The 27,381-nt window shown below is 43.7% G+C and overlaps 1 protein-coding gene across 1 annotated transcript in view; it reads left to right on the top strand.

The window, feature by feature from the left end:
• The window catches only part of LOC120916794 (mucin-2-like), a 46,114-nt gene extending 21,753 nt beyond the window's left edge, over nt 1–24,361 (top strand). The window contains exons 7-10 of the mRNA XM_040327731.1: nt 22,145–22,350; nt 23,956–24,027; nt 24,141–24,205; nt 24,308–24,361. Coding sequence (XP_040183665.1) covers nt 22,145–22,350; nt 23,956–24,027; nt 24,141–24,205; nt 24,308–24,361 — 397 coding nt within the window. The remainder of the gene's footprint in view (nt 1–22,144; nt 22,351–23,955; nt 24,028–24,140; nt 24,206–24,307) is intronic.
• Nucleotides 24,362–27,381: the final 3,020 nt, after the last annotated feature.

Consider the following 27,381-nt stretch of genomic DNA (forward strand, 5'->3'; position numbering starts at 1 on the left):
ATACTGCGCCGACATATACCGAGCGCAGTACACTCGGGTATAGTCGGGCAGTCTCGGCTCCTTCCGTGCTCACGTCCTGGACGTACAGGACGTCAGCGCAAGAGTTGCCGAGCATTGCCGACAATACACGAGTGTACTGCGCTCTGTATATATCGGCGCAGTATTCAAACTCGGCACGGGAAACGAGCGGGGAGGACGCGAGGACGCCGCAGAAGGACACCGGACCTGACGAAGAGGACACCCGAAGCCGCAGAAGGACGCCGGACCGGACGAAGAGGACACCCGAAGCCGCAGAAGGACGCCGGACCCGACGAAGAGGACACCCGAAGCCGCAGACGAACGCCGGACCCGACGAGGCCGCCGATGGACGCCGCGCAAGACAACAAAACTGTAAGTACAAAAAATAACTTTTTTTCCACAGGATTGGGGGCAACTTTAGGGGTGCGCGGTATACGCGGGAGGGTGTTATACCACGATAAATACGGTATATACAGTAAAACCTTGGATTGGGAGCATAATTTGTTTCGGAAACATGCTTGTAATCCAAAGCACTTGTATATCAAAGCAAATTTCCTCATAATAAATAATGGTAAACTCAGATGATTAGTTTTACAACCATTTATTCATAAGTCCTTCAGTTTATAGTCCATACAAAAAGATTATAACATTGTGATTTTGTGTGAGGCTGTGTAACCATAAAATTGCCATCCACAAATAGAAGCCTCCACAAGGGCATTACAAGCAAAATCCAGCAGGAGCCTCAGAGTATAAAAGAGAAAAGAGGCACCTTTAAGTGTAACAATATGGTTACATTTAATGAAGGTACAACATTTAGCAACTCACATGGTTGATGATTAAAACTGGCACATCTTAGGCCTCGTACACACGATAGGATAGCCAGAGGACAACGGTCTGAAGGACCGTTGTCATCTGTTAACCGATGAAGCTGACTGATGGTCCGTCGTGCGTACACACCATCAGTTCAAAAACAGATCGTGTCAGAACGCGGTGACGTAAAACACAACGACGTGCTGAAAAAAACTAAGTTCAATGCTTTCAAGCATGCGTCGACTTGATTCTGAGCATGCGCGGGTTTTTAACCAATGCTTTTGCATACTAACGTTCGGTTTTGACCTATCGGTTATGCGTCCATCAGTTCAATTTTAAAGCAAGTTCTAATTTTTTTGACCGAAGGTTAAATAACCTATGTGGCCTACACACGATCGGTTTGGACTGATGAAAACGGTCCTTCAGACCGTTGTCCTCTGGCGATCCTATCGTGTGTACGAGGCCTAAGTATCCCAGATGCCTGCATATAGATGAGCCTGTTTTAATCATCAACCATGTGAGTTGCTATATGTTGTACCTTCATTAAATGTAGCCATATTGCTAAACTTAGAGGCACCTCTCTTCTCCTGTGTACTTAGTTGTGGCATGATGCTACTTGTATTACAAATCAAAATTTATAAATAAAAATTGCTTGTCATCCGAAACACTCTCAGCCCAGGTTCACACTAGGCTCAGCTGAACTCGCACAATTTCACTCCTGCTTGTCAGTCAGGATTTCGGCCACGATTACAGAGACATTTGTGCAGTTTCTGCACAGATGTCAAAGGAAAGTCATGGGACGAAATCGCCAAAAGTAGTACAGAAACTACTTTTTTGAAGCGGTGCAGCACCGCAGATGCAGTGTCGCACCGATTAGGATGGTGCCATTGCCAGCAATTGCTGGCAAATGCCACCGATTTGACATGCGATTTGACATATCAAATCGCATGTCAAAATGTACCAGTGTGAACCAGAGCTCAGACCAAGTTACTCTCAATCCAAGGTTTTACTGTACTGTGGCTGGTAGGGAAGCAGTTAAAGACTGAATTATTAAACAACTTTATTATTATTATTATTAGTCTGTGGGTGTCAGTAAATATTTTTACAGATCAAGTTTGAACACGTCCATCTATTATATTAGAACTATAAAGCAGTCCGCTTTTTAGATTGTCCTGTATGTATTTATAACTTATCAATGGTATTTTGTCTTTCAGCATTTGCACAGGAAAGGGGATTCAATGTCAATACGACTCAGATGGTATGTTATTCTGTTAAGCTTCAAAAATGATATATACTAAAAGATAGAAGATTGACAGTGTGTGTATGGCCTGGTCTGGCCAATCCAATGGACGAAAAAGAAAACCTAGGGCTAGATTCACAAAGAATCGTGGCGGTGTAACGTATCTCCTTTACGTTACACCGCCGCAAGTTTTCAGCGCAAGTGCCTGATTCACCAAGCACTTGCGTGTAAACTTACAGCGGTGTAACGTAAAGCCGTCCGGCGCAAGCCCGCCTAATTCAAATGGGGCGTGTACCATTTAAATTAGGCGCGCTCCCGCGCCGAACGTTCTGCGCATGCTCCGTGTGAAAATTTCCTGCCGTGCTTTGCGCGAAATTACGGCGCCCCGACGTGTTTTTTGAACGGCGACGTGCGTAACGTACTTTCGTATTCCCGGACGTCGTACGCAAAAAAAAATATTGAAATTCGACGCGGGAACGACGGCCATACTTTAACATGGGCTGTCTAAATATAAGCCATGAAATAGTAGCCGCAACTTTATGACGGGAAAAGCCAACTAGCAACGACGTAAGAGAATGCGACGAACGCGCGTACCTTCGTGGATCGCCGTAATCAGCTAATTTGCATACCCGACGCTGGAAAACGACGCAAACTCAACCCAGCGTCCGCCGGAAAATTACACCTACGATACGAAGGCGTACAAAGCCATACGCCTGTCGGATCGAAGCCTAAAGCCGTTGTAACTTGTTTTGAGGATTCAAAACAACGCTACGACGCAGCAAATTTGAAAATACGCCGGCGTATTACAACTGTGAATCTGGCCCCTAGTGTTCATAGGCACAGCATAACCCCTCAGGATTTTGAGGACAGACCAGGTGAGTATTTAAAAAATATTGTTTATTAGAAACATTTGATAATCTATAAAGTAGAAAAAAGTAAGATCAATTGCAATACGAAAATACAGGCATGAATGCCCTCTGGTATGAAGGGCTATTGCACGTAGCTGTAGGAGATGACACCTGACAGGTTTCAGACCCCTAGGTCTTTCTTCATAGAATAAAAATGTCATCTAAAGCATACATATGTGTATAAAATGAACCTATTTAGACATTAGTATAAAAGTACAATTTTAACATTGATAAACTATTGCATGGAATAGAACATCCATGCAAGTACAAAAAAAAGGCATGAAAAGCTGATACTCACTTGCATGAGCCGATCACCAATGAACCATGAGGGGGACCTGGCAGGGATGGAATTGGCACGGTGGGACAGATGGTAAGCTTTGAGATAACAAGGCACCAAACAACAAAGGGCAGGAGCTGGATGTGCTCAGTGTGACTGCAAGAACTCCCACTGATAGGAGTGACCACTCCTGTTAGTATAAGGTCGGCCAAAGAGTAAAAGATACCTTAGACCAGTGATGGCCAACCTTGGCACCCCAGATGTTTTGGAACTACATTTCCCATGATGCTCATGCACTCTTCAGAGTAGCTGAGCATCATGGGAAATGTAGTTACAAAACATCTGGGGTGCCAAGGTTCGCCATCACTGCCTTAGATTAATGGCTTTCTGTCTGTGGGAGACAAAAAAGATAGAGGCCCGGATTCTCGTACGAGTTACGCCGGCGTATCTCCAGATACGCCGTCGTAACTCTGAGTCCGAGCCGTCGTATCTATGTGCCTGATTCTTAGAATCAGTTACGCATAGATTTGTATTAGATCCGACCGGCGTAAGTCTCCTACGCCGTCGTATCTTAGATGGAATATTTACGCTGGCCGCTAGGGGCGTGTACGCAGATTTACGCCTAGAAATATGTAAATCAGCTAGATACGCGAATTAACGAACGTACGCCCGGCCGACGCAGTACAGATACGCCGTTTACGTTAGGCTTTTGTTTCTAAAAAAAAAACAATACTTTTTAAATACTCACCTGGTCTGTCCTCAAAATCCTGAGGGGTTATGTTGTGCCTATGAGCACTAGGTTTGTTTTTTAGCTTCAAAAATGTAGGCAGTGGCACAATATAACATCTGTGATAAAGTATATGTGGGATCAAGATATTTTTATAATTGCTTAAAGCGGAGGTTCACCCAAATAACATTTTTCTCAGAACAACTTCTTTAGACTTCTAACATGTACAGTCCGCATTTTTTTTTTTTTACGCTGTACATACCTTATAATCTATCTTTTCATTCCGGCTTCCGGGTACTTCTCCCCGCGGAGAACATGCAGATCTGCTAGTTGGCTCTATACGGCGCAGGCTTCTTTCGGAAACGCCGTGACTCGGACGTGCCTACGCAATACGGGGGGCAGGGCCTTATCCCCCGGTGGGGATTTTTTGCTGAAAAGACGTCAATCATCTGGGCGACCTCCCAGATGACATGCCTCCTCAGCTTGGAAACGCCTACTCCCGCGGGGAGAAGTACCCGGAAGCCGGAATGAAAAGATAGATTATAAGGTATGTACAGCGTAAAAAAAAATAAAAAATTGTGGACTGTACATGTTAGAAGTCTAAAGAAGTTGTTCTGAGAAAAATGTTATTTGGGTGAACCTCCGCTTTAAGACAGGCTTGTACACAAAATGATTATGTATTCTTGGGGCGGCATTTGATTTGGCTAGTTAGGTTGTGCTAGACTGTGGATACAACTATATTTACATCTGTAGCCATGCTGTTAAAGCAGAGTTCCGGCCACAATTTCACTTTTTAAATATAAATACCCCTGTAATACACAAGCTTAATGTATTCTAGTAAAGTTAGTCTGTAAACTGAGGCCCCATACACACGAGAGGATTTATCCGCAGATACGGTCCAGCGGACCGTATCCGCGGATAAATCCTCTCGTGGATTTCAGAGGATTTCTATGCGATGGCGTGTACACACCATCGCATTGAAATCCGCGCTGAAATCCTCTGCCGATGACGTGTCGCGCCGTCGCCGCTATTATGACGCGGCGACGGGCGCGACGCTGTCATATAAGGAATTCCACGCATGCGTCAAATCATTACGACGCGTGCGGGGAATCCCTTTAGACGGATGGATCCGGTAAGTCTGTACAGACGAGCGGATCCATCCGTTGGAATGGATTCCAGCAGATGGATTTGTTGTGCATGTCAGCAAATATCCATCTGCTGGAAATCCATCCCAGGGGAGATTTATCTGCGGATAAATATCCGTTGGCGTGTACACACCATAGGATCTATCCGCAGAAACCCATTTGATGGGATTTATCTGCGGATAGATTCTATGGTGTGTATGGGGCCTTAGGCCCGTTTTGTTAGGTTGTTAGAGCATTTAGACACTTTATAAAATAGAAATTGACTGGGGCCATCTTAAGTGTGGGCATCATGAAGCCAGACTGTATGACTTCCTGGATTTCAGCCTTGCAAAACTCGCACATGCTCTGTGCTGCACAAGCAGTGTCAGATCAGGTTTCAGCACCTGTGCTGTCCAAGTCACATGATTCTTTGAGACTGGGGAATGCACAGACTCATGGAAAGTTACACCCACTACATTCCCAGGAGTCTGTGCGGTGTAGGTTAGGAAGCATTAAGCACCTAGGAGCAGGAAGTGGGAAGATTAACTATTCTGCCTAGCAACAACACTTTGAAGGCATCTAAAAAAAAAAAAAATTTCGTAAAGGACTAATGACATTTTTTTAAAACTACTGATGTAATGTTATATTTATGGGTGGAACTCCACTTTAAGTTGCTCTAAATAACTTCCTCGACTAGCTGCTGATCTTGCTGATGCTGTTTGTCAAAATATTTTAGCAATCTTAAAGGGGTTGTAAAGGTAAAAATGTTTTTCCCTAAATAGCTTCCTTTACCTTAGTGCAGTCCTCCTTCACTTACCTCATCCTTTCATTTTGCTTTTAAATGTCCTTATTTCTTCTGAGAAATCCTCACTTCCTGTTCTTCTGTCTGTAACTACACACCGTAATGCAAGGCTTTCTCCCTGGTGTGGAGAAAGCCTCTTGAGGGGGGAGGGGGCGAGCAGGAAGGTCAGGACACTCTCTACTTTGCAGATAGAGAAAGGAGCTGTGTGTTAGTGGGCGTCCTGACACTCCTGCTCGCCCCCTCCCCTCTCAAGAGGCTTTCTCCACACCAGGGAGAGAGCCTTGCATTACTGTGTGTAGGTACAGACAGAAGAACAGGAAGTGAGGATTTCTCAGAAGAAATAAGGACATTTAAAAACAAAATCGAAGGATTGAGGTAAGTGAAGGAGGACTGCACTAAGGTAAAGGAAGCTATTTATGGGAGAAAAAAAAAAACATTTCCTTTACAATCCCTTTAAGGCCCCATTCACACCTATAATTTTGAAATAATACTTTTTTTAACATGTTATTCATGTGACACACATAGGGCAGTCCACTGATTTCAGCAGTAGCTCATGAAGCAATTTCCGTGGTCCGGTTTGCACATTTTGTGGCACTTGTCACGCTCACGTGTTTTTGTGAGTGCATTTGCTCCTGTGTTTCCAGGAGTGTGTGAGGAAATGTGCATTTCTGTACATGTTCTGGCAACATGCAGGTGTGACCCGAGCCCTAGGGATTTTGCTAGAGAAATGTCATATTATGGGCTTTCACATTGTGGTGGAAAACGTAAGTATGACTGTACAAATAGAATACTCTGTGATGCATCCCAATGTATACCTTTGATAAAGTAAAAACAATACAAAGGATAAGGATAGAAAGCAATAATATTAAGGCAAAGCAACAATATCTTATTAAGGATGAGGGTAAAAAGCAATAAAGGTGAGATAATTTGTCTGGGTTCAATATATATATACACATACAGTGCTTTGAAAACATATTCATACACCTTGAAATTTTCCACATTTTGTCATGTTACAACCAGAAATGTAAATTTATTTTATTGGGATTTTATGTGATAGACCAACACAAAGTAGCACATAATTGTGAAGTGGAAGGAAAATGATAAATGGTTTTCAATTTTTTTTACAAATAAATATGTTAAAAGTGTGGCGTGTATCTGTATTCAGCCCCCCTGAGTCAATACTTTGTAGAACAACCTTTCGCTGCAATTATAGCTGCAAGTCTACCAGCTTTGCACACAGGGCCGCCATCAGGAAATATGGGGCCCCTTACACAGCTTCAGGCATGGGCCCCCTGGAGCAGAGAACCGGGGGGGGGGGGGGGCCGCAAATTGAGAAGCGCAGGGGGGCCTTTTACAAAAAAGCCATCCAGGGCCTTGGGGACCTCTGGGCCCTTTAATAAAAAGAAAAAAAAGAAATAAAAAATATATATAAAAAATATATGTATATTTTTTTTAAAAAAAGGGGTGTTGCCATCTGGGGCTCTGGGGACCTCTGTGCCCTATTGGCCAGATAAACATAGAGGCGCGTATCTTTATGCCAGCGTAGCGCATCCCATTTGCACTACGCCGACGTAACATAGTGAGGCAAGTACTGTATTCACAAAGCACTTGCCTCCTAAGTTACTTTGGCGTAGCGCAAACGGCCCGGCGTAACCCCGCCTAATTCAAAATTGGCAGGTAGGGGGCGTGCTCCATGTAAATTACCCGTGATCCAATGTAAATGAGGGCCATTTGTACGGCGCATGCGCGCGCATGCTCAGAATCACGTCGGAAATACTCAATGCTTTCGACTTGAAAGTCACCTACGCCCAGCCCCATTCACGTACGCTTACGCAAACGATATAAAATACGACGGCTGTTCCATCGTCCATACCTTGCATGGGCTGCGCCATATTTTTGGTGGTTTATCTTTACGCCGGGAAAAACGCCTTACGTAAACAGCGTATCGGGCGCAAGTACGTTCGCGAATCGGTGTATCTTGCTAATTTACATATTCTAGGCGTAAATCCACGTACACGCCCCTAGCGGCCAGCGTAAATATGCAGCTAAGATACGACGGCGTAGGAGACTTACGCCGGTCGTATCTTAGCAACAGAGAAGCGTATCTCAGTTTGAGAATACGCTTAAATATACGACGGCGCGCATTCGGACTTACGACCGCGTATCTACTGATACGCCGTCGTAAGTCTTTCTGAATCTGGCTATATATATATATATATATATATATATATATAGACCTCTGGGCCCTTTAATAAAAAATAAATAAAAACAAATATAAAAAAAAAACATTTATAAAAAAAAAAAAAAAAGGGGGAATTTCCATCCAGGGCCCTGGGGACCTCTGGGCCCTTTAAAAAAAATAATATATATATATATAACAAAAATAAACATTTATAAAAAAAAAGGGAGTTTGCCACATGCCACTCTGAGCCCTTTAATTAAAAAAATATATATATATATATATATATATATATATATATATATATATATATATATATATATATATATATATATATATATATATATATATATATATATATATATATATAAATAACTAAAAAGAAAACAAAAGGGGGTTGCCATCTGGGGCCCTGGGGACCTCTGGGCCCTTTAATAATAATAATAATAATAATAATAATAATAACCTCCGGACCCCTAAAAAAAAATTTTGGCCCTTTAAAAATATATATATATATATATATATATATATATTAAAAAATATATATATTTTTTATAAAAAATAAATAAAAAAAAGAGTGGTTGCCATCTGGGGCCCTGTGGGCCTCCGGGCCCCTGCAGGTGTACTGCCTGTACCCCCCTGATGGCGGCCCTGTTTGCACATCTAGAGAGAGACATTTTTTGCCCAATCTTTGCAAAATAGTTTAAGCTCTATTAGATTGGATGGAGAACTTTTGTGAACAGCAATTTTCAAGTACTGCCACAGATTCTCAATTGGATTTAGGTCTGGACTTTGAGCGTGCCATTCTAACACATTAAGGGGGTTGTAAAGGATTGTTTTTATTTTCTAAATAGGTTCCTTTAGGCTAGTGCAGGGATATGCAATTAGCGGACCTCCAGCTGTTGCAAAACTACAAGTCACATCATGCCTTTGCTTCTGGGTGTCATGTTTGTGAGTGTCAGAGACTTGCTATGCCTCATGGGACTTGTAGTTCTGCAACAGCTGGAGGTCCGCTAATTGCATATCCTTGAGCTAGTGCATTGTTGGTTCACTTACCTTTTCCTTCAATTTCTCTTCTAAATGTTTTTTCTTTGTCTGAATTTCTCACTTCCTGTTTCTCCTCAGTAAGCTTGCCCCCATCATCTGAGCTGTTCTGGCTGGGGGTTAGTCAGGGTGCTCACCCCCTCCCTTGGGAATACATCCCTGCAGCATCTCCCGGCCGCAGGGATGATGTGTTTTCAGTGAGTTCACAGCCAACAGGAACTTTAGTTTAAGGGCCTGGTAGCCCAATTTTAGCAGGGGAATTCCACAGTGACTTTGGGCTTCAGAGGCAACAGCTTTGACTTTTACTGCTTTTGGAAGTGCGTTTTTAATCATTAATAAATATTGTTCACCTTGTTTACTATACTAAGGAGGTTGCACTTGTTTTTGCAGCTGAACACTAAAACCTTGATACCAAGTCAAAAGAAACATATATACAAACAGTGTAGCGCTGGAAATAAATCAAAGTGAATAAATCAATAGTCATACATTATGACAATCAAAATCAATAATGTGAGGATCATAAGATATATGCTGAGGGCATATATTAAATATAATGGTGAATGTTCAGTGAAAAAAAAAAAACAACAATAAGTCCAATGAATCAGCAGATGAAAGTCCAAAGAAAAGGATTTAGAGGAAAACTGTGCATCCAGTGTAGGTTAAATGATTCCAAACAAAACGTGAAGTCAGCCCATCACCTAGTAGTAAAATTAAAGGCTTAGGCCCCGTACACACGACCGAGTTTCTCGGCAGAATTCAGCCAGAAACTCGGTCGGAGCTGGATTCTGCCGAGAAACTCGGTCGTGTGTACACTTTTCATCGAGGAAGCCGACGAGGAACTCGTCGGGCCGAAAAGAGAACATGTTCTCTATTTCCTCGTTGTTCAATGAGGAAAGTCGGCCCGCCAAGCTCCTCGGCGGCTTCCACACTGAACTCGACGAGGAACTCGATGTGTTTGGCACGTCGAGTTCCTCGGACGTGTGTACGGGGCCTTACCAAAAAGCCTGTGACCACCCTTCTCAGAGGGGTCAAACAAGCTTATAAGATGAGGTTATCCTGCAGGTCAGCTGAATAGATCCTCCGTCTCACATGCCTTCAATGGCTCTAAACCACAGCTCCTGAGCTATGGGGTATGAGGTATGGTGAGTATTTTGCAGATCTCGCTTTTTGTCACAAAGTTTTGAAAATTTAAAAAAGAAAATAAAACATTTTTTTTTTCTTTCTTCATTTTCAAAAACAAATGCAAGCCGTAAAATACTCACTATGGGCCAGATTCACGTAGAAGTGCGGCGGCGTAACGCCGCAAGTTTTCATCGCAAGTGCTGATTCACAAAGCACTTGCAATGAAAACCTACGCTGGCGGCCTCCGGCGTAAGCCCGCTTAATTTAAAGGGGCGTGTGCCATTTAAATTAGGCGCGCTTCCGCGCTGGACCTACTGCGCATGCTCCGTTTTGAAATTCCTGCCGTGCTTTGCGCGAACTGACGTCATTTTTTCGAACGGCGACGTGCGTAGCGTACTTCCGTATTCCCGGACGTCTTACGCAAACGACGTGAATTTTTAAATTTCGACGCGGGAATGACGGCCATACTTTATACAGCACATACGAGTGATGTGTAAAGTTAGGGCACCCAAAACAACGACTAACTTTGCGACAGGAAACTAGACTAGCAGCGACGTAGCGAATGCGAAAAACCGTTGTGGATCGCCGTAACTCCTAATTTGCATATCCGACGCTGGTTTACGACGCAAACTCCCCCCAGCGGCGGCCGCGGTATTGCATCCTAAGATCCGACAGTGTAAAACAATTACACCTGTCGGATCTTAGGGCTATCTACTGTATGCGTAACTGATTCTATGAATCCGTCGCATAGATACTCTGAGAGATACGACGGAGTATCTGAGATACTCCGTCGTATCTCTTTTGTGAATCTGGCCCCTTGTCTCTCAGCAAATAGCTTGGGGTGTCTACTTTCCAAAATGGGGTCATTTGGGGGGGTTTTATGCTATTTTGGAATTTTATGGCCTTCGAAACTGTGATGAGTAGTGAGGAGTGAAATCAAAAATGTATGCCCTTAGAATTCTTGAAGGCAGTGCTTGGTTTTCGGGGTCCCGTACGCATCTTGGCTCCCAAAAAGTCCCACACATGTGGTATCCCTGTACTCAGGAGAAGCAGCAGAATGTATTTTGGGGTGTAATTCCACATATGCCCATGGCATGTGTGAGCAATAAATCATTTAGTGACAACTTTTGTAAAAAAAAATTGTGGTCATTATTTAATCACTTGGGGCAAAAAAAATTAATATTCAATGGGCTCAACATGCCTCCCAGCAAATAGCTTGGGGTGTCTTCTTTCCAAAATGGGGTCATTTGGGGGGGTTGTGTGCCATCTTGGCATTTTATGGCCTTCAAAACTGTGATAGGTAGTGATAGGTAGTGAGGAGTGAAATAAAAAATGTATGTCCTTAGAAATCTTGAAGGTGGTGATTGGTTTTCGGGGTCCCGTACGCGGCTAGGCTCACAAACAGTCCCAAACATGTGGTATCCCTGTACTCAGGAGAAGAAGCAGAATGTATTTTGGGGTGCAATTCCACATATAACCATTGGCATGTGTGAGCAATATATCATTTAGTGATTTTTTTTTTTTTTGTCATTATTCAATCACTTGGGAAAAAAAAAATATTCAATGGACTCAACATGCCTCTCAGCAATTTCCTTGGGGTGTCTACTTTCCAAAATGGGGTCATTTAGGGGGGTTTTGTACTGCCCTGCCATTTTAGCACCTCAAGAAATTAGATAGGCAGTCATAAATTAAAAGCTGTGTAAATTCCAGAAAATGTACTATGTACTATGTGCTATAACTTTTGCGCTTATTGCAATTTTTTTTACTAAAGACACAAGTCTGAATACATTTTGGCCTAAATGTTTTACTAAAATTGAGTTTATTCGATTTTTCTTATAACAAAAAGTAGAAAATATAAAAAAAAAAAAAAAAAATCGTTTTTTCCATTTATATCGCAAAAAAGAAAAATCGCAGAGGCAATCAAATACCATCAAAAGAAAGCTCTATTTGTGGAAAGAAAATAACGCAAATTTTGTTTCAGTACAACATTGCATGACCACGCAATTACCAGTTAAAGCAGCGCAGTGCCAAATTGTAAAAACACCTTGGGTCCTTTACCTGCATAAAGGTCCGGGTCTTAAGTGGTTAAGGGTGCCAATAATTTTGACCAGCCCATTTTTGGAGTTTTGTGTGAAATTATGTCTAATTAGCTTTTTTTCCTCCCTTTTTTTGTTTTGTTCCAATACACACAAAGGGAATAAACATGTGTATAGCAAAACATGTGTTACTGCCAGGGCCGCTTATATAAATCACGGGGCCCCATACAGCCTACCTGACGGGGCCCCGTGCACACATTTTCAAACAAAAATCCCCCCTCCTAGCACAACCCCCTCTAAATTACCCCCCTGCCCCCCCCATCTCTCCTCCCAGCACATATCCCCCTATTCTTCCTCCTCACACATATCGCCCTCCCTAAATCCCTCCCAATGCCAGGAAGAGGTGTGCTGTGTTTTGTTCTCCCCTCCTGTCAGAGTGCTGGTCTTTATAGTACATGAGACCAGATCGTTCTTACTGTAGATTGGATTGCACTGTACACACACACACAGCGCCCCCATCTCCTCCAAAGGCTGCTCAGTGCTCACCTCCCAGCAGAAACAATTGTGTATAGGGTGTGGTGTGTGTACAGTGCCATGCGATCTACAGTAAGAGCGATCCGGTCTCATGTAGATCTTGAAGCCTCCCCCCAAGCACACACACCTGTGTTTTTAGCTGCCTGGGCCCAAGGCATCACTTCTTCCTTGATGGTTGCAGCTGCCTGGTCTTGAGGGTCTTGAGCGCCTTGCTGCTACTTCTCACGTCACGCGGAGAGAGTCAGAGGCAGGAAGGCATCACTCTGCGGCGCCAGGTGACGCGCTGGCCGGGACTTGATCCAGCAGGAGGAGCGGGCGCGGACGAGGTATTCTTCCATGCCCGAAATACACAAACTAGTCCTTCCTGCCGCCACCTAATACTTCAATTAGCGATCCGAAAAAAAAAATGTCAAATATAAATGGGGGTGGGTTGGCTGTTACTGTTGGCAGATCGACGTTAAGGGACATGGATAGAGGATTATTTTGTTTTTGTTTTTTACATTAAATTACTCATCTGATCAGGTTGCCGGGCCCCCCTGCTGGCCGGGCCCGGTACAACAGGGCCAGTTGTACTGGCCTATGAGCGGCCCTGGTTACTGCAATACTTTTCTGTAAGAAATACTTGATTTTTTGGAAACATTTCTGGGGTGCCAACAATTTCGGCCATGACTGTATGTTTAGTATCAGATAAAGCAGAATAAATAACAAAATCACATTCATGGTTGACCATCTAAAAATCTAGAAAATTAAAAATATCTTTGTTATACAGTATCTCACATAATTTCATATTTTTAAACTACTGTTCAGCATGTAACTGTGAATATCAAGGACTGGCAATGAAAATTGGTGAAATCATGCATCTGAAGGAAGGGCCTGAAGACTGTATAAGTATAAAATGTGGATTAAATGGAACAGAAGAAATGTCATGTTTTGAAACCACAAAACCTACTATGGGTATAGTATTGTTCTCCTTATCTCTCTTTGAATACTGCAAAATTGTAAAATGAGCTATGTGATAATCTGTAAGAAACTGTAGTGTCAGACATATTAGTGTACTTATTTGTCCAAAACAACCATTCAGATTACAGTTGTCATTTATATTCTGTGGGTTAACAAATGGTTGAGGGTTTGTGTTTATTGATACTACAAGTCTGTGAGCCATGGTGGAAGACTGGGCTTGTAGTTCATTCATTCACACATTTCTGTGAATGAATGACAAGGCTGTGTGACAGTGGGTGCAGGGAAAAGATTCCCCCACCTGCTGTCAGAGAGAGGAGCGCTCCAGCAGTGGAAGGTGGGTGCAAATATGGGTGTAGCATGTATATAATACATAGTTAATCTGTTTGAAAAAAGATATCCAGTTTAACCAACACAGAAACAAAAAAACACACAAACAAATAGAAAATCTCCATTTACACTATCCTATACCAACAGTTGATCTTGAGGAAAGCAAAAAAAAACCCTTCCTGATTGCCTGTTTGGGAATCAGGAAGGTTTTTTTTTCCAAAGTTTTTTTTTTAAACAATCTACTGACCTGGACAGAACTGGCTCTTAAGGGAGTCTATTCCACATTTTCACAGCTCTTACTGTGAAGAAGCCCTTCTGTATTCGGAGATAAAATATATTTTCCTCCAGACATAAGGAGTGCCCCCCTGTCCTCTTTGATGACCTTCAAGAGGAATTTCAGACACCTGTGGAAAAAAATTTAAGTCAGCAGCTACAAAAACTGTAGCTGCTGACTTTTAAAAACCGCCACTCATCTGTCCCAGGATCCAGCGGTGTGTTCACCCCAGTCGGTGTCACCCACTGTTATTGGTCCCTGGTGCCTGCATCTTCACAGCTTGCAGCTTCATAGCCGGGAGCTCACTGAACAAGCAAGAGTCACGCTGCACATTGTGAATGGTTGATGCAGTCTTCTGGGACCCGTCAGTGTCCCAGAAAACTGCAGAGAAGGAGTAGAACTTCCATTTCCGAGTGGAAGTGGGAAGCAAGTACCTGTAAAAATTAGGTCCCCCCCCTCACTCCTCAAAAGTGCCAATTGTTCAAGAGGAGCGGGGGAACGAGTCCTTAAAACAGAACTTCACCTTTTGGGTGGAGCTATGCTTTAAGGTGAATAAGTTCACTATATGGGCCCCTTATGTTTCTATAAATATTGATCATATGTCTCCTTAATATCCTCTTCTCAAGAGAGAATATGTTCAGTTCAGCTCATCTCTCCTCATAGCTGAGCTCCATGTCTCTTATCAGTTTGGTTGCTCTTCTCTGCACTTTCTCCAGTTACCCAATATTATTTTTGTGAACTGCTGCCCAAAACTAAACTGCATATTCCAGATATAGAAGAATTCTAATGTTGGATGACACTAGTAATAATTATATTTATGAATTATTGTTATTAGTCAACTAACATTCAAATTCTTCTATAGCCTATGGGCAGAGCATTTGACCAAAAATGTATGATTGCAGCGTCGTACAATTTAGCTGCTTGTCGAATCTTCTTAGAACTTTCGACAGACACCATAAGCCTTCAATGACAGATTCAACATTTGTATGTTTTTCTCTGCTTCGTCGAATCTTCATGTTCATGTCGAATGGTCTACCCCAACACTGTCTCTATAATGTCGATTATTTTCTCTCTATGTCAAATCTTTCCTCTCTATGTAGAATAATCTTGGACTAATAGAGTTAAGCTTAGGCACATTCGACCACAGGTTCGATAGACACAGATTGCTATTGTCAGCATCATGTTGAATCTCCTATCTATATCGAACTGTTGTAGCAACAAAAACAATTTATTTATTTTTTTTATGTCGGATCTTTCGGATTTCGGTTTCTGCGCATTCGTTTTCGTTTGTTAAAACGATAACGAAAATACCCTACTTTCGGAAAGATAATGCATTCAGACGAAAACGAATGCACATGTCTAATATTTTTAGCCCCCAAGTGCATAACTTTACATTTACCCAATTTAACAGTGCATGTCACATGCCCCTAAAGGTGAACTTACATTTAGGATGCAATATGCAGAATCACATTTTTGTTTTTGGGTTTAGATCTGCTTTAACAAATAAAATACCTTCAGGGTCCTTCGATCTGCTTTAACAACTATATATACCCTTTATCAGCATCAATCTATCCAAAACTGAGCTGATATTATTTCCTCCCTTTCGTGCCCCTTTCCCTATCTTTTCTGTTGAGATTGATGGCACAACTATCAGTCCTAGGGTGCTAGGTGTAACCCTGGAACCATTCAGTGTCTGGGAAGAAAAAAATCAAACCACCAGCTCAGCCAATAATCAATAAACATGGATTCTCCCCTGTTCCTTCCATGCCATACTCCCTCATGTTTTACCTCACCCATAGTGTGTGCTACCCTTTATGTAGATCCCTCCATTGGCTTCCTCCCACCCAGTGAATAAAATTATAAATACTAACAACAACTTACAAACTAAGCCCCAGCTACATCACCATTGTCTCTAAATACCAACCAAACCATTCTCTACGATCCTTACAAGACCGGCTCTCTAGCTCATCACCTTCTCCCATGCTCACGTCGTCCAGGACTTCTACATAGCTTCTTCCATCCTCTAGAACTCCTTATCCCAATCTAACCAACTAGCTCCTACTCTATCCACCTTAAAACCCCATTGTGACGAGATCCTTCCTCGCCCAGGTCCTGCTCTCCCGACACTCCTCTACTACCAGTGAGTCAGCTTGCAGATTGCAGCGTCTGATGGTCCAGTCATCCAAGGTTCCGGGGTCCGAACTACAGCTATGTGCCATTCAGACCCATTAAGAACAAACACCAGGCAGGCTGTATGTAAGTTCAAGCAGGACTCTTTATTTCAAGTACACAGCACACTTTTATACAGAATTTTGGAACATCCCACTCCCAACAACCGCTTTCCTATTGGTCAATTGTAAAGTATATCCAGTCTTCACTCAGGTCCCCCTTGACCATGCAAATGAGGACTTGAAATTGTCAACAGGGATTGGTCCAATAGCTTGGATAGAAAGACTTGTGTATTGAGACAGAAGCCCCAGGGGGTAATCAATGTACACAATAACCTGGTTCCAGCTAGACGGCCTGACTCCGACACCCGCTCTTAACCTGCAGAACACAATAAAAGGTATTTCGCAAGCTGGTTCCACTTAGCATTTCAAAAGCCTTGCATTGAATGTCCCTCTCCTGTGTAACATATGTCAAGTAGAAACACTTTAATATCTCAAGGTCCATGACATTACTTCCCCTGGGAACCAGTCCAACAGCCGCAGTGGGACCCAAACGGGTCAACTCGAGGATGTTGGAAAAGTAGTCTTAAAGTTCCAGGACTGTGCTGGGATGACCCATCTGCCTTCCTGTTTTGAGGTCCTGGCCCATAATCGGACGGCAAGAGGCTCACATTCAGTCCTCTCCAAAAGCCCCTGTCCCGGCTAGGTCTGTCACACATCTCCCCCTTTGGCAGGAGACTAACACTGGGAGAGACCCCAATTTCGGTACCCACCCAGTACCCCAGATACCTTGTCCCAAAGAGAGCATTACTCACCCAGCCAATCTCTGCCTCTCTCAGAGAACACGCCTGCCGCTGGGGAGAGGCCTGGACTGGCCCTTCTCCCTGGAGTCCTTTCAGCCGCTGGAGAGAAGACAGGGTGGCTGGGCTCAGTTCATCATGCCATTGGGAATCTGGGCCAACTGGCCACCATTCCTGGGGTATACCAGTGGAGACTGCAGTCCCATCCACTGATGCTAGGTAAAAATCCCCCGGTGCTTGCAAAGCAAAGCCGACATCCTCCTGTCTCAGTGCCGCACCATTTTCTGGGGTTGTGTCTGTGGAGATCGGAGTCCCATCCACTACCACAGGAACCCCCTCTTCTGTTAGTTGAGAGCAGAGGCCCGGGGCACTCTGCTCTGTTGCCAGCTCTTCCGCTGGGTTGCTGTGAGTGGGGACCACAGTCCCATCCACCGATATCCGCTCAAGCTGTAGTTGTGTGCAGCAGCCAGTAGCATCCTGCCCTGCTGCCAGTGATTCAGCTGGGAGTAACAGCTTTACTACCTCAGCTTGTTGCTGGGGAGGGGGGCCAACCGCCCCGGCTCCCTGGAACTCCACAGTTGGTCCCAGTGCTGGGCAGAGATGGCTAGCATTCTGCCCTGTTGCCAGCACTTCTGCTGGGGGTGCATAATCCATAACATCCTCTGAACAGTCCATACATTCTGTAATCTGTGGCTGGGGAGTGATTGCCATCTTCTCACCCTGAGCCTCCGGAACTGCCACGGGGGTGGGGCAGAGGTCTTGATCCCTCTGTCCTGTGACCAGCGCTTCAGCTGGGGAAGTTCCTTGTAACTCCACAAATACTGCCCTTGGTGCTGGGCAGAGCACAGTGAAGTTTGGCCCTGATACCAGCTCTTCTGCTGGAGGCTCCCCAGGTTGTTCTTCCTCAGCAGAAAAGTCTATCAAATCCCCTGTCTCTACAACTGGTGTCTGGGGATAGAGGTTCACCATCTCCTGTCCATGGAACCCAGAAGATGCTATGGGTACTGAGCAGAGGTTAGCAGAGCTCGGCCGTGCGGTCAGCACTTCAGCTTTGGGAATGGCAAGCTCCCGATTTTCCACTGCTGATTCATCAGCCAGGATTTCATCACTGTCAGCTGATATTTCCTCATAGTCCCAGGTAAAGGGAACCTCACCCTGCTGCTGAGCGGAGTCTAGCAGCTGTTTGTAGGTGATTTCCAGTTCCCATTCTTGAGCGGCCAGGAATTCCAAATCTTCCTGTAACCAGTGCACTTCCGGGACATTCAGTCTTCGCTCTCTGTGCTCCATTATTTCCTCCCAACGCCACTCCCGATCGCTCCCAAAGTTGGGATCCCTGGACATCCTCCAATACAACAATCCCAGGCCATCATAGTCAAAGCCTTCCGTGGGGCTGTCATCCGCTGACCACGGGCACTCTTGGACTACATACCACCGGAGGGCTCTGTAGCTCTCGTCCAACCGCATCTCTTCCCGGATCAGCCTGCTTAACTCTGCTGTCCACTCCTGCTTTGGTTGTTCCCCCAATAACAGCATCCGTACTTCATACTGTGACCAGTACCTTACATGGATGGAGGGGAGAGCTTTTCCCTGGTGTCGCTGCTCGCGGGCTAGCGCTTCTTTCCAGAGTTCGCAGCGGATCGAATCAGACCATCCAAGCAGGACCTCCTCTGATACTGGTCCTCTGCGCTGTATCTGCTTCTCTCGCAACCTCCTTCTGAATTCCTCTTCCATGGTTACTGATATCTGTACCTCTCCTCTTCTTTCATTTGGTGCTGCTTCTTTAGGCGTTGTCACCGATCGCCGTATTTCTGCAATTCTCAGCTCCTGTTGCCGCTCTCGTTCTCTCTGTTGTCGCTCTCGTTCTCTCTCATCCTGCCGCTGGAGGTCTCTAATGGTATTCTGTATGGCGGTCTCTGATGGGTTCGCACCATATAATGCCAACCGCTGTTGAACTCGCTGCTGGAACAAGTCTTCAACTGACCGGGGTCCTGCATCACCATCCCTCTGATCCATCTCGGCTAGCGCAATGATCAGGGTGGCCTTGTTCTTCCCACCGGTCCCTCCACGGCTCTCAAGCAAGTCTTTTAGCATGGTTCTCTTCCAGGCTGCATAGCTGGTCATTCATGGTGGTGGTTTGGAGTTGTCCCAGTAACTGGAGAGCAAATCCCACCGCTGCCACCAATGTGACGAGATCCTTCCTCGCCCAGGTCCTGCTCTCCCGACACTCCTCTACTACCAGTGAGTCAGCTTGCAGATTGCAGCGTCTGATGGTCCAGTCATCCAAGGTTCCGGGGTCCGAACTACAGCTATGTGCCATTCAGACCCATTAAGAACAAACACCAGGCAGGCTGTATGTAAGTTCAAGCAGGACTCTTTATTTCAAGTACACAGCACACTTTTATACAGAATTTTGGAACATCCCACTCCCAACAACCGCTTTCCTATTGGTCAATTGTAAAGTATATCCAGTCTTCACTCAGGTCCCCCTTGACCATGCAAATGAGGACTTGAAATTGTCAACAGGGATTGGTCCAATAGCTTGGATAGAAAGACTTGTGTATTGAGACAGAAGCCCCAGGGGGTAATCAATGTACACAATAACCTGGTTCCAGCTAGACGGCCTGACTCCGACACCCGCTCTTAACCTGCAGAACACAATAAAAGGTATTTCGCAAGCTGGTTCCACTTAGCATTTCAAAAGCCTTGCATTGAATGTCCCTCTCCTGTGTAACATATGTCAAGTAGAAACACTTTAATATCTCAAGGTCCATGACACCCATCTCTTGAGAGAAGCCTATACTGCTTCTAACTAATAAAGGTCTTTTTGCTTTCTCAATCAGCTCATCCCCCACAGTTATTACCTTTTATATTATTAGACTTTCCCTATTAGATTAAAGTTTTAAGGGGAAAGGCCCTCTGATTCCACGTGTATTGAATTGTATTGTAACTTTACTGTCTGCTTTCATTTTATAAAATGCTGCACAAACTGTTGGTGCTATATAGATCCTGTATAATAATAATAATAATAATAATAATAATAATACCTTCAGGGTCATATGGTTTGATTTAAAATTCCAGTATTCAAATTCTAGTCCTCATATGATTATTTCAGTTTACATCTTGCTTGTCCTTGCAGTAAACAAAATTTTGAATGCTTTTGCATGATTCTTCAGGATCATTTGTCTTCTGTGGCCCAGATTCAGGTACATTTGCGCGATATTTGCGGGGGAGCAGGGCAACGATTTTGCCCTGCGCCCCCGCAAATATTTTGCGCTGCCCTCGATTCACGGAGCAGTAGCTCCGTAAATTGCGAGGGCGCGCTGGCAAAATTGCCCGGCGTAAGCACGCGCAATGTAAATGATCCCGCCGGGGGCGGGAATCATTTAAATTAGGCGCGCTCCCGCGCCGAGCGTACAGCGCATGCTCCGTCGGGAAACTTTACCGACGTGCATTGCGGCAAATGACGTCGCAAGGACGTAATTTGCTTCAAATTTGCTTCAAATTTGCAGCGCCATTCACGAATCACTTACGCAAACGACGTGAAATTCAAATTTCACGTCGCAGGAGCGGCGGCTTTACTTTAGAATTGGCTGCCCCTACTATTAGAAGGGGCAGCCTTGCGCTAAAGTTGCCGTACGGAAACTCCGTACCTGGCTTGCGCAGTGCCCGCACAAGTTTGTGAATCAGTGGTAGTATGCAATTTGCATACTACACGCTGATCACAATGGGAGCGCCCCCTAGCGGCCCACGCAAGAATGCAGCCTAAAATCTGCGTGGCATAAGAGCCTTATGCCGCGCAGATTTTAGGCTGCAGTCGGTGTAACGAGGTTTCTGAATCAGGAGAATTCGTTACACCGGCGCAAGTAAGCAATTGCAATTGCTTCTTGAATCTGGGCTTTTGATTTTATATAATAAGTTAAATTATAACAGAAGGCAAACCTTTTTTGTGGAGAGGGATTAGAATACCTGTCTGTGTTTTTATTGCTGCCTGTGTCCCTATTCGGGATTTTCTCCTTCTCCGTTTGTTCTGGTGACTGTTATCACTCAAAGTGAAAGTGAAAGTAAAGTGGTTTCCAGAACATGGGTTAAAGGGAAATCTTCAAGTGGGGACACTAGTTCTGGGGACCCTGGTGACTACCATGGACTTCCCTCATTTTGGAGGGATTTCATCCAATTTTTAGCCAATATGGACATCTGATCTCCCTCTTCCAATTTCCATAAATGAGGACATCTACTGTATACTGTATATGAATTGATAAATCACCTAACTCGTTGTTTCTTATGTGCATAGATTTTTAGATTTTCTTGTATATTTATTTATCCAGTGATAGATTATTTCTTTCCCTGCTCAGTAGGGCTGTCAAGTAATCTCCTAACAATTAGCATGATTTCACAATTGTTTTCTGCAGGTGCAATGGTTTCAAACGAAAAGACCATATATATTGCAACTTCAAGCATGCTAATGTCAAGCACTCCATTTTCAACACTAGGAGAAGAATCTATCAGAGTTTCAAATATATCTGTATCCAACAATTTAGGACAATACTTGACATTGTCCACAATGCATAAAACATCAAGCTTTACAGAAACTTTTCCAGCACCCAGAGTAATTACTAAAGTCCCAACAAAACGTGCAATTGCTGATTCAATAGTTGCACTTTCTAGACCCTCTGGGCTTTTATTATCTACCTCAAAAACAGCTGAAACTATAAAACCATTGGAAACCTTTTCTAAACCATCAACTAATTTAGAAACCTCTAAAGTTACACACCTACTTTCTTTTCCTATCATTAGTCGTGTTACCACCAAAGTTGATGTATTGACCAGTCAACTTTCAACAGTGCCCCCCACACTCAAATTATCATCATCTACATTGTCATCAACAGGACCTACCATAACATCTGCAACATCTACTAAGGTAAAAGAGGTCAGTAACCACCTTATTCCAACAAAAGAACTTTCTGAAACTACTACTAATCAGACAACAGTCCCACCTTCAGGTAAGCAATTTGAAACATTAAAAACATTTACTTTTCAGTTCCATGTACTCTACTCTCTTCCAAATATTGGCCTTGTGCACTAAACCACTAATAGATTTAGTCTGGCAAACTACAATTATACAGTATAATGAGACCATAACACAAATAAAATAGTATTTTTAATAACTACATCATTCTTATGTTTACAACATTTGTAACAAAACAAAATGAGTTAGAGCCGGTTCACACTGGGGCAGCACGATCTGCCCACGACTTTAGAGGTGACTTGCAAAATGTCTTCTGTATTGAAGTCAATGCAAGTCACCCTGAAGTCGTCCCAAAGTAGTACAGGAACCTTTTTCTAAGTCGGAGCGACTTGAGTTGCTCCTATTAGAATGGTTCCATAATACAGAACGGAGTGCAATGTGTCAGACGGCTAAGTCGCCTGACGAGTCACGCCTGTGTGAATCGGCTCTTATTCAATATCTACAGGTTTTTATCATGCTATTGTCATGTATCAGGAGTGACCAGAACTATGTGGACTTCAACAGAGGAAACCGCAAACAGAAATAGGTGAAAGTACATTTATTTAAGTGTAAATACATTTAAATGTGAATACACCACCAATACAACAAGTGAACAAACCAAACAACCAAAACAGTGACAGTAACCAACCAGCATATGTAGCAAGGGGAGAACCAGAATCAAAGTCATCCATTAACAGGAGATCAGCAGATAGGGGGGCCAGGAGTAGACGGACAGGGACAACAAGGACGGAATCAGGTTGCAGGGCAAGGATCCAGGGATGCAAGAACAAAGACAACAGGTTTAGGGTTCAGGATACAGGAATCAGGACTCAGGTAAACAGGCTGCAGGTTAGGGCACGAGGACAATACCAGGGCAGTGTGTGTTTGCACTTGCCGGGTATTTATACTATTACCGGCTAACAAGCTCAGGTGACACCTGATTGCAGAAGATAACATCTGGACCACACTGCCAGGATTCATCTGCTGGTGGACGCCAGTAGTGCGGCCCAAAGATGACATAACACCAGCAGGTAGAAGCTCCCTGACAGTTCCAAACTGCCAGGAGACACCTGGTGGACCCCAGTACTACACGCCAAATGATAGATATTACCAGCGGATGGAACCTTTCCTTACAGCTATTGGGATATTTTGCTTTAGCTCATGGGAAATCCACTACTGTTTTTTCAAAAGTTATATGCAGCCATCTATAGGGAAATAGAGGCAATTCTATCAACAATAATTGAATACTTGTATAATGACTATTTTTAGAAACTACAACTAAAATACAAGAGTAGGAATTGACTTATGCACTGATTGCAAACAAAAAGACATATCAGAAGTTGGACACATGAGAGCCATGTCAGCATGTACATTGTATTAGGCTTTGTATCTATTTTTATTGCTGACATTTGGCCCGTATATATGCCAGACCTGTTGTTAAATGTATCACCTCCCTCTACTGCCAGAAGTTTGATTTGGCCAAACAGAATTTTAGTTAGACAACCCTCTGAAAAAGATTTTCTTTATTATGTTATTATTTGTTCTTTATAAAGCTGCACTATTGCTACTTAAAACACAAACTTATGTTTATTCTTTTTAGGTATTCCTCAATTTATTATGGAAAAACACAGAGCACTTGATAAAATTGCTGAGGCCCAGGTCTCCACAACAGGTAATATAGAAGAGCTACAGATACTTCAACATACTACAGGTCTATCTGAATAGATGAGTTAACATGTCATAAAACATCTCCATCTGATATCAATATTTGATATTTTATTACAGGGAGAGCTTCAGCAACACCCGTGTCAACTCCAAGTATTGTTAGCTTAAATAAAACCAGGATCCAGGTAAGCTGTTTCTTTAATGCATTGCATAGCTCATCAAAATTTCAAATGAAGCAAACAAAAATATACCTGTGTTGTCAATGCTTTATTCTCTGCATTATATAGTATGCATCTAAAATATTAATTTCAATGGAAATATTTGGACTTTATGCATCTTAATTGCTTGTCAAATATAATACTATTTTCTCCCCTTATTTCATACATTTATCTTTGTAAAAATATCTATTGTAAAAAATATATTGTTGATCTGCTATTGCAAGCACCTTGCTTAGTTTATATGTACACCTGAAAGGAGGTAAAGGTAGTGATAGATGCAAGGCTACAATGTTGGATGGTTCTGAAATGTTTTCTTGGTTACAGAACAGCAAGAATATGCTTCCTCAGTGAGATCTCCTGCTGCTTTTCAATTCTTTTGAGGGACTGTTGATAGCATGGGTCCTTCACAGCTCTAGCTTGAGTCCTTATAGTTAGGATCACCAAAAAAGCAGTCAACAAGCATTCAAATATGAAAAATCCATTGGGTTATTTTAGGGCTGTGGAAATTAACTTTAACGTACACTTTTTTGATCGATCAAAATTCTTTTGATCGGTACTCACTTCTCCACCGGCTTGCGGGTCTTCAGGGAGACGTCACAGACATCGGCGGGGCTTGCCGTGTCCATATGAAGGGCTCCTTTGCTGTGCCTTCATATCTGCATGCCGGCGGGACCTTACTATCTGTAATTTTTATCATAGGTACTCTTCAAATGTGAGAGACGGAATCTAAAACAAAAATCATAAAAACAAAAACCTGCAAAATCAGCACTGTGTGTGTGTATATATATACACACAGTGGGGCTGATTTACTAAAAGCAATGCGCTGCGCCAGTTCATGGCTTAATTGGCACGCCAGATGAATCCTTAATTAGGTGCATAAACCGGCGCAGCAGCCAGCGCAATGCAATTAATATGTAAATTAATATGTAAACTCCCTTTAGAAGTCTATGGGAGAAATCAAAAGTGTTCATTTTAAAGGTTAAAGTGGAGGTTCACCCTATAAAAAATTTCTAACACTACATCCAGCACCGTGCTGCATATAAAATGTCACTGACCTTTATTTTTTTTCCCCGTAGATATCGTTTAGCCGTGGTATTCACCGCGGCTTCCGGGTATGGAATCCCGTGGGAGTGGGCGTTCACATTGACATGCCAATCAATTGGCATGCTAAATGACGGCGCACACAGCGCGTCACGACTTCCTAAAAGAAGCTTGGCTCGGCTCTATTCAGCGCTGGTGCGCAGGCACCGAATAGAGTCGAGCCAACCCGAGCTTCCTTCGGGAAGTCGTGACGCGTTGTATGCGCCGTCGTTTAGCATGCCAATTGATTGGCATGTCAATAGGAACGCCCACTCCCGCGGGATTCCTTAACCGGAAGCCGCGGTGAATACCACGGCTAAACGATATCTACGGGGAAAAAAAAATAAAGGTCAGTGACATTTTATATGCAGCATGGTGCTGGATGTAGTGTTAGAATTTTTTTATAGGGTGAACCTCCACTTTAATATAATAGTTTTTGTCCTAAAACGTGTTTGGGGACCTGAGTCCTGCCCCAGGGGACATGTATCAATGCTTTTTTTATTTTTTAAACGGCCGTTTTTTCGGAAAAAGTGAATTTAACCACTTCCATACAGGGCACGTATACACCTTCCCGCCCAAGCCAATTTTCAGCTTTCAGCACTGTCGCACTTTGAATGGCAATTGCGCGGTCATGCTACACTGTACCCAAACAAAACTGGCGTCCTTTTTTCCCCACAAATAGAGCTTTCTTTTGGTGGTATTTGATCACCTCTGCGATTTTTTTTTGTGCGCAACAACTAAAAAAAGACTGAAAATTTTGAAAAAAAATATGTTTTTATTTTTTTCTGTTAATTTTTTTGTAAATAAGTACGCTTTCTTTCAATTACGGGCACTGATATGGCGGCACTGATGGGCACCGATGAGATGGCACTGATGGGCATCGATGAGGTAGTACTGACGGGCACAGATGTGGTGGTACTGATTGGCGGCGCTTGTATGCGGCACTGATGGGCACACATAGGCGGCACTGATGGGCACACACAGGGCGGAACTGATGGGCACTCATGGGCGGCACTGATGGGCACTCATGGGCGGCAATGATGGGCACTCATGGGCGGCACTGATGGGCACTGATGGGCGGCACTGGGCACTCATAGGCGGCACAGATGGGCACTCATGGGCGGCACTTATGGGTGGCACTGATGGCTACTTATGGGTGGCACAGATGGGCACTGATAGGTGGGCACTGGGCATGGATGGGCACTGTGGGGTGGCACTGATGGACACTGTAGGGTGGCACTGATGGACAATGTGGGGTGGCACTAATGGACACTGGGGCGGCACTGATTTAGCTATGTTGCCAGTCAGTGCCCATTTGTGGGCACTGATTGGCATCTTTTTTTTTTTTAATGCTTTTTTTTTTTTTTTTTACACTTTTTTTTTTTTTTTTTTACAGACTTTTTTTTTTTTTTTTTTTGCCCACCCTGGTGGTCCAGGGTGGGCATCCCTGGTGGTCCATGTGGCGATCCGAGGGGGGGCTGCGCTGATAAACAATCAGCGCGAACCCCCCCTGTCAGGAGAGCCGCAGATCGGCTCTCCTCTACTCGCGTCTGTCAGACGCGAGTGAGGAAGAGCCGACAACGGCTTTTCCTGTTTACACCGTGAACAGCCGTGATTCGACACGGCTGATCACGTGGTAAAGAGTCTCCGTGAGAGACTCTTTACCAAGATCGGTGTTGCGGGGTGTCAGACTGACACCCCGCAACAACGATCGCCGCGATGTGCGCCCCCGGGGGCGCGCAGCGGCTCAGAATCCTGAGGACGTCATATGACGTCCGGTCAGGATCAGACAACCACTTTGCCGCCGTCAATATGTCATTGGCGGGCGGCAAGTGGTTAATAATGCTTAAAGTACAACAATAAAAGTGAAATATTCCTTTAAATTTCGTACCTAGGAGGAGTGTAAAGTAAGCATGTGAAATAGCGCGTGTTTCCCATACTTAGAACTGTCCCTGCTCAAAATGACATTCTGAAGGAAAAAAAGAAATTTAAAAAATCACTCGCGGCTATAATGAATTGTTGGCTCCCAGCAATTCAGAGCAAATTCATTCATAAAAAAAATA

This window comes from Rana temporaria, chromosome 11 (assembly GCF_905171775.1).
Source record: "Rana temporaria chromosome 11, aRanTem1.1, whole genome shotgun sequence".
Taxonomy (NCBI): Eukaryota; Metazoa; Chordata; class Amphibia; order Anura; family Ranidae; genus Rana; species Rana temporaria.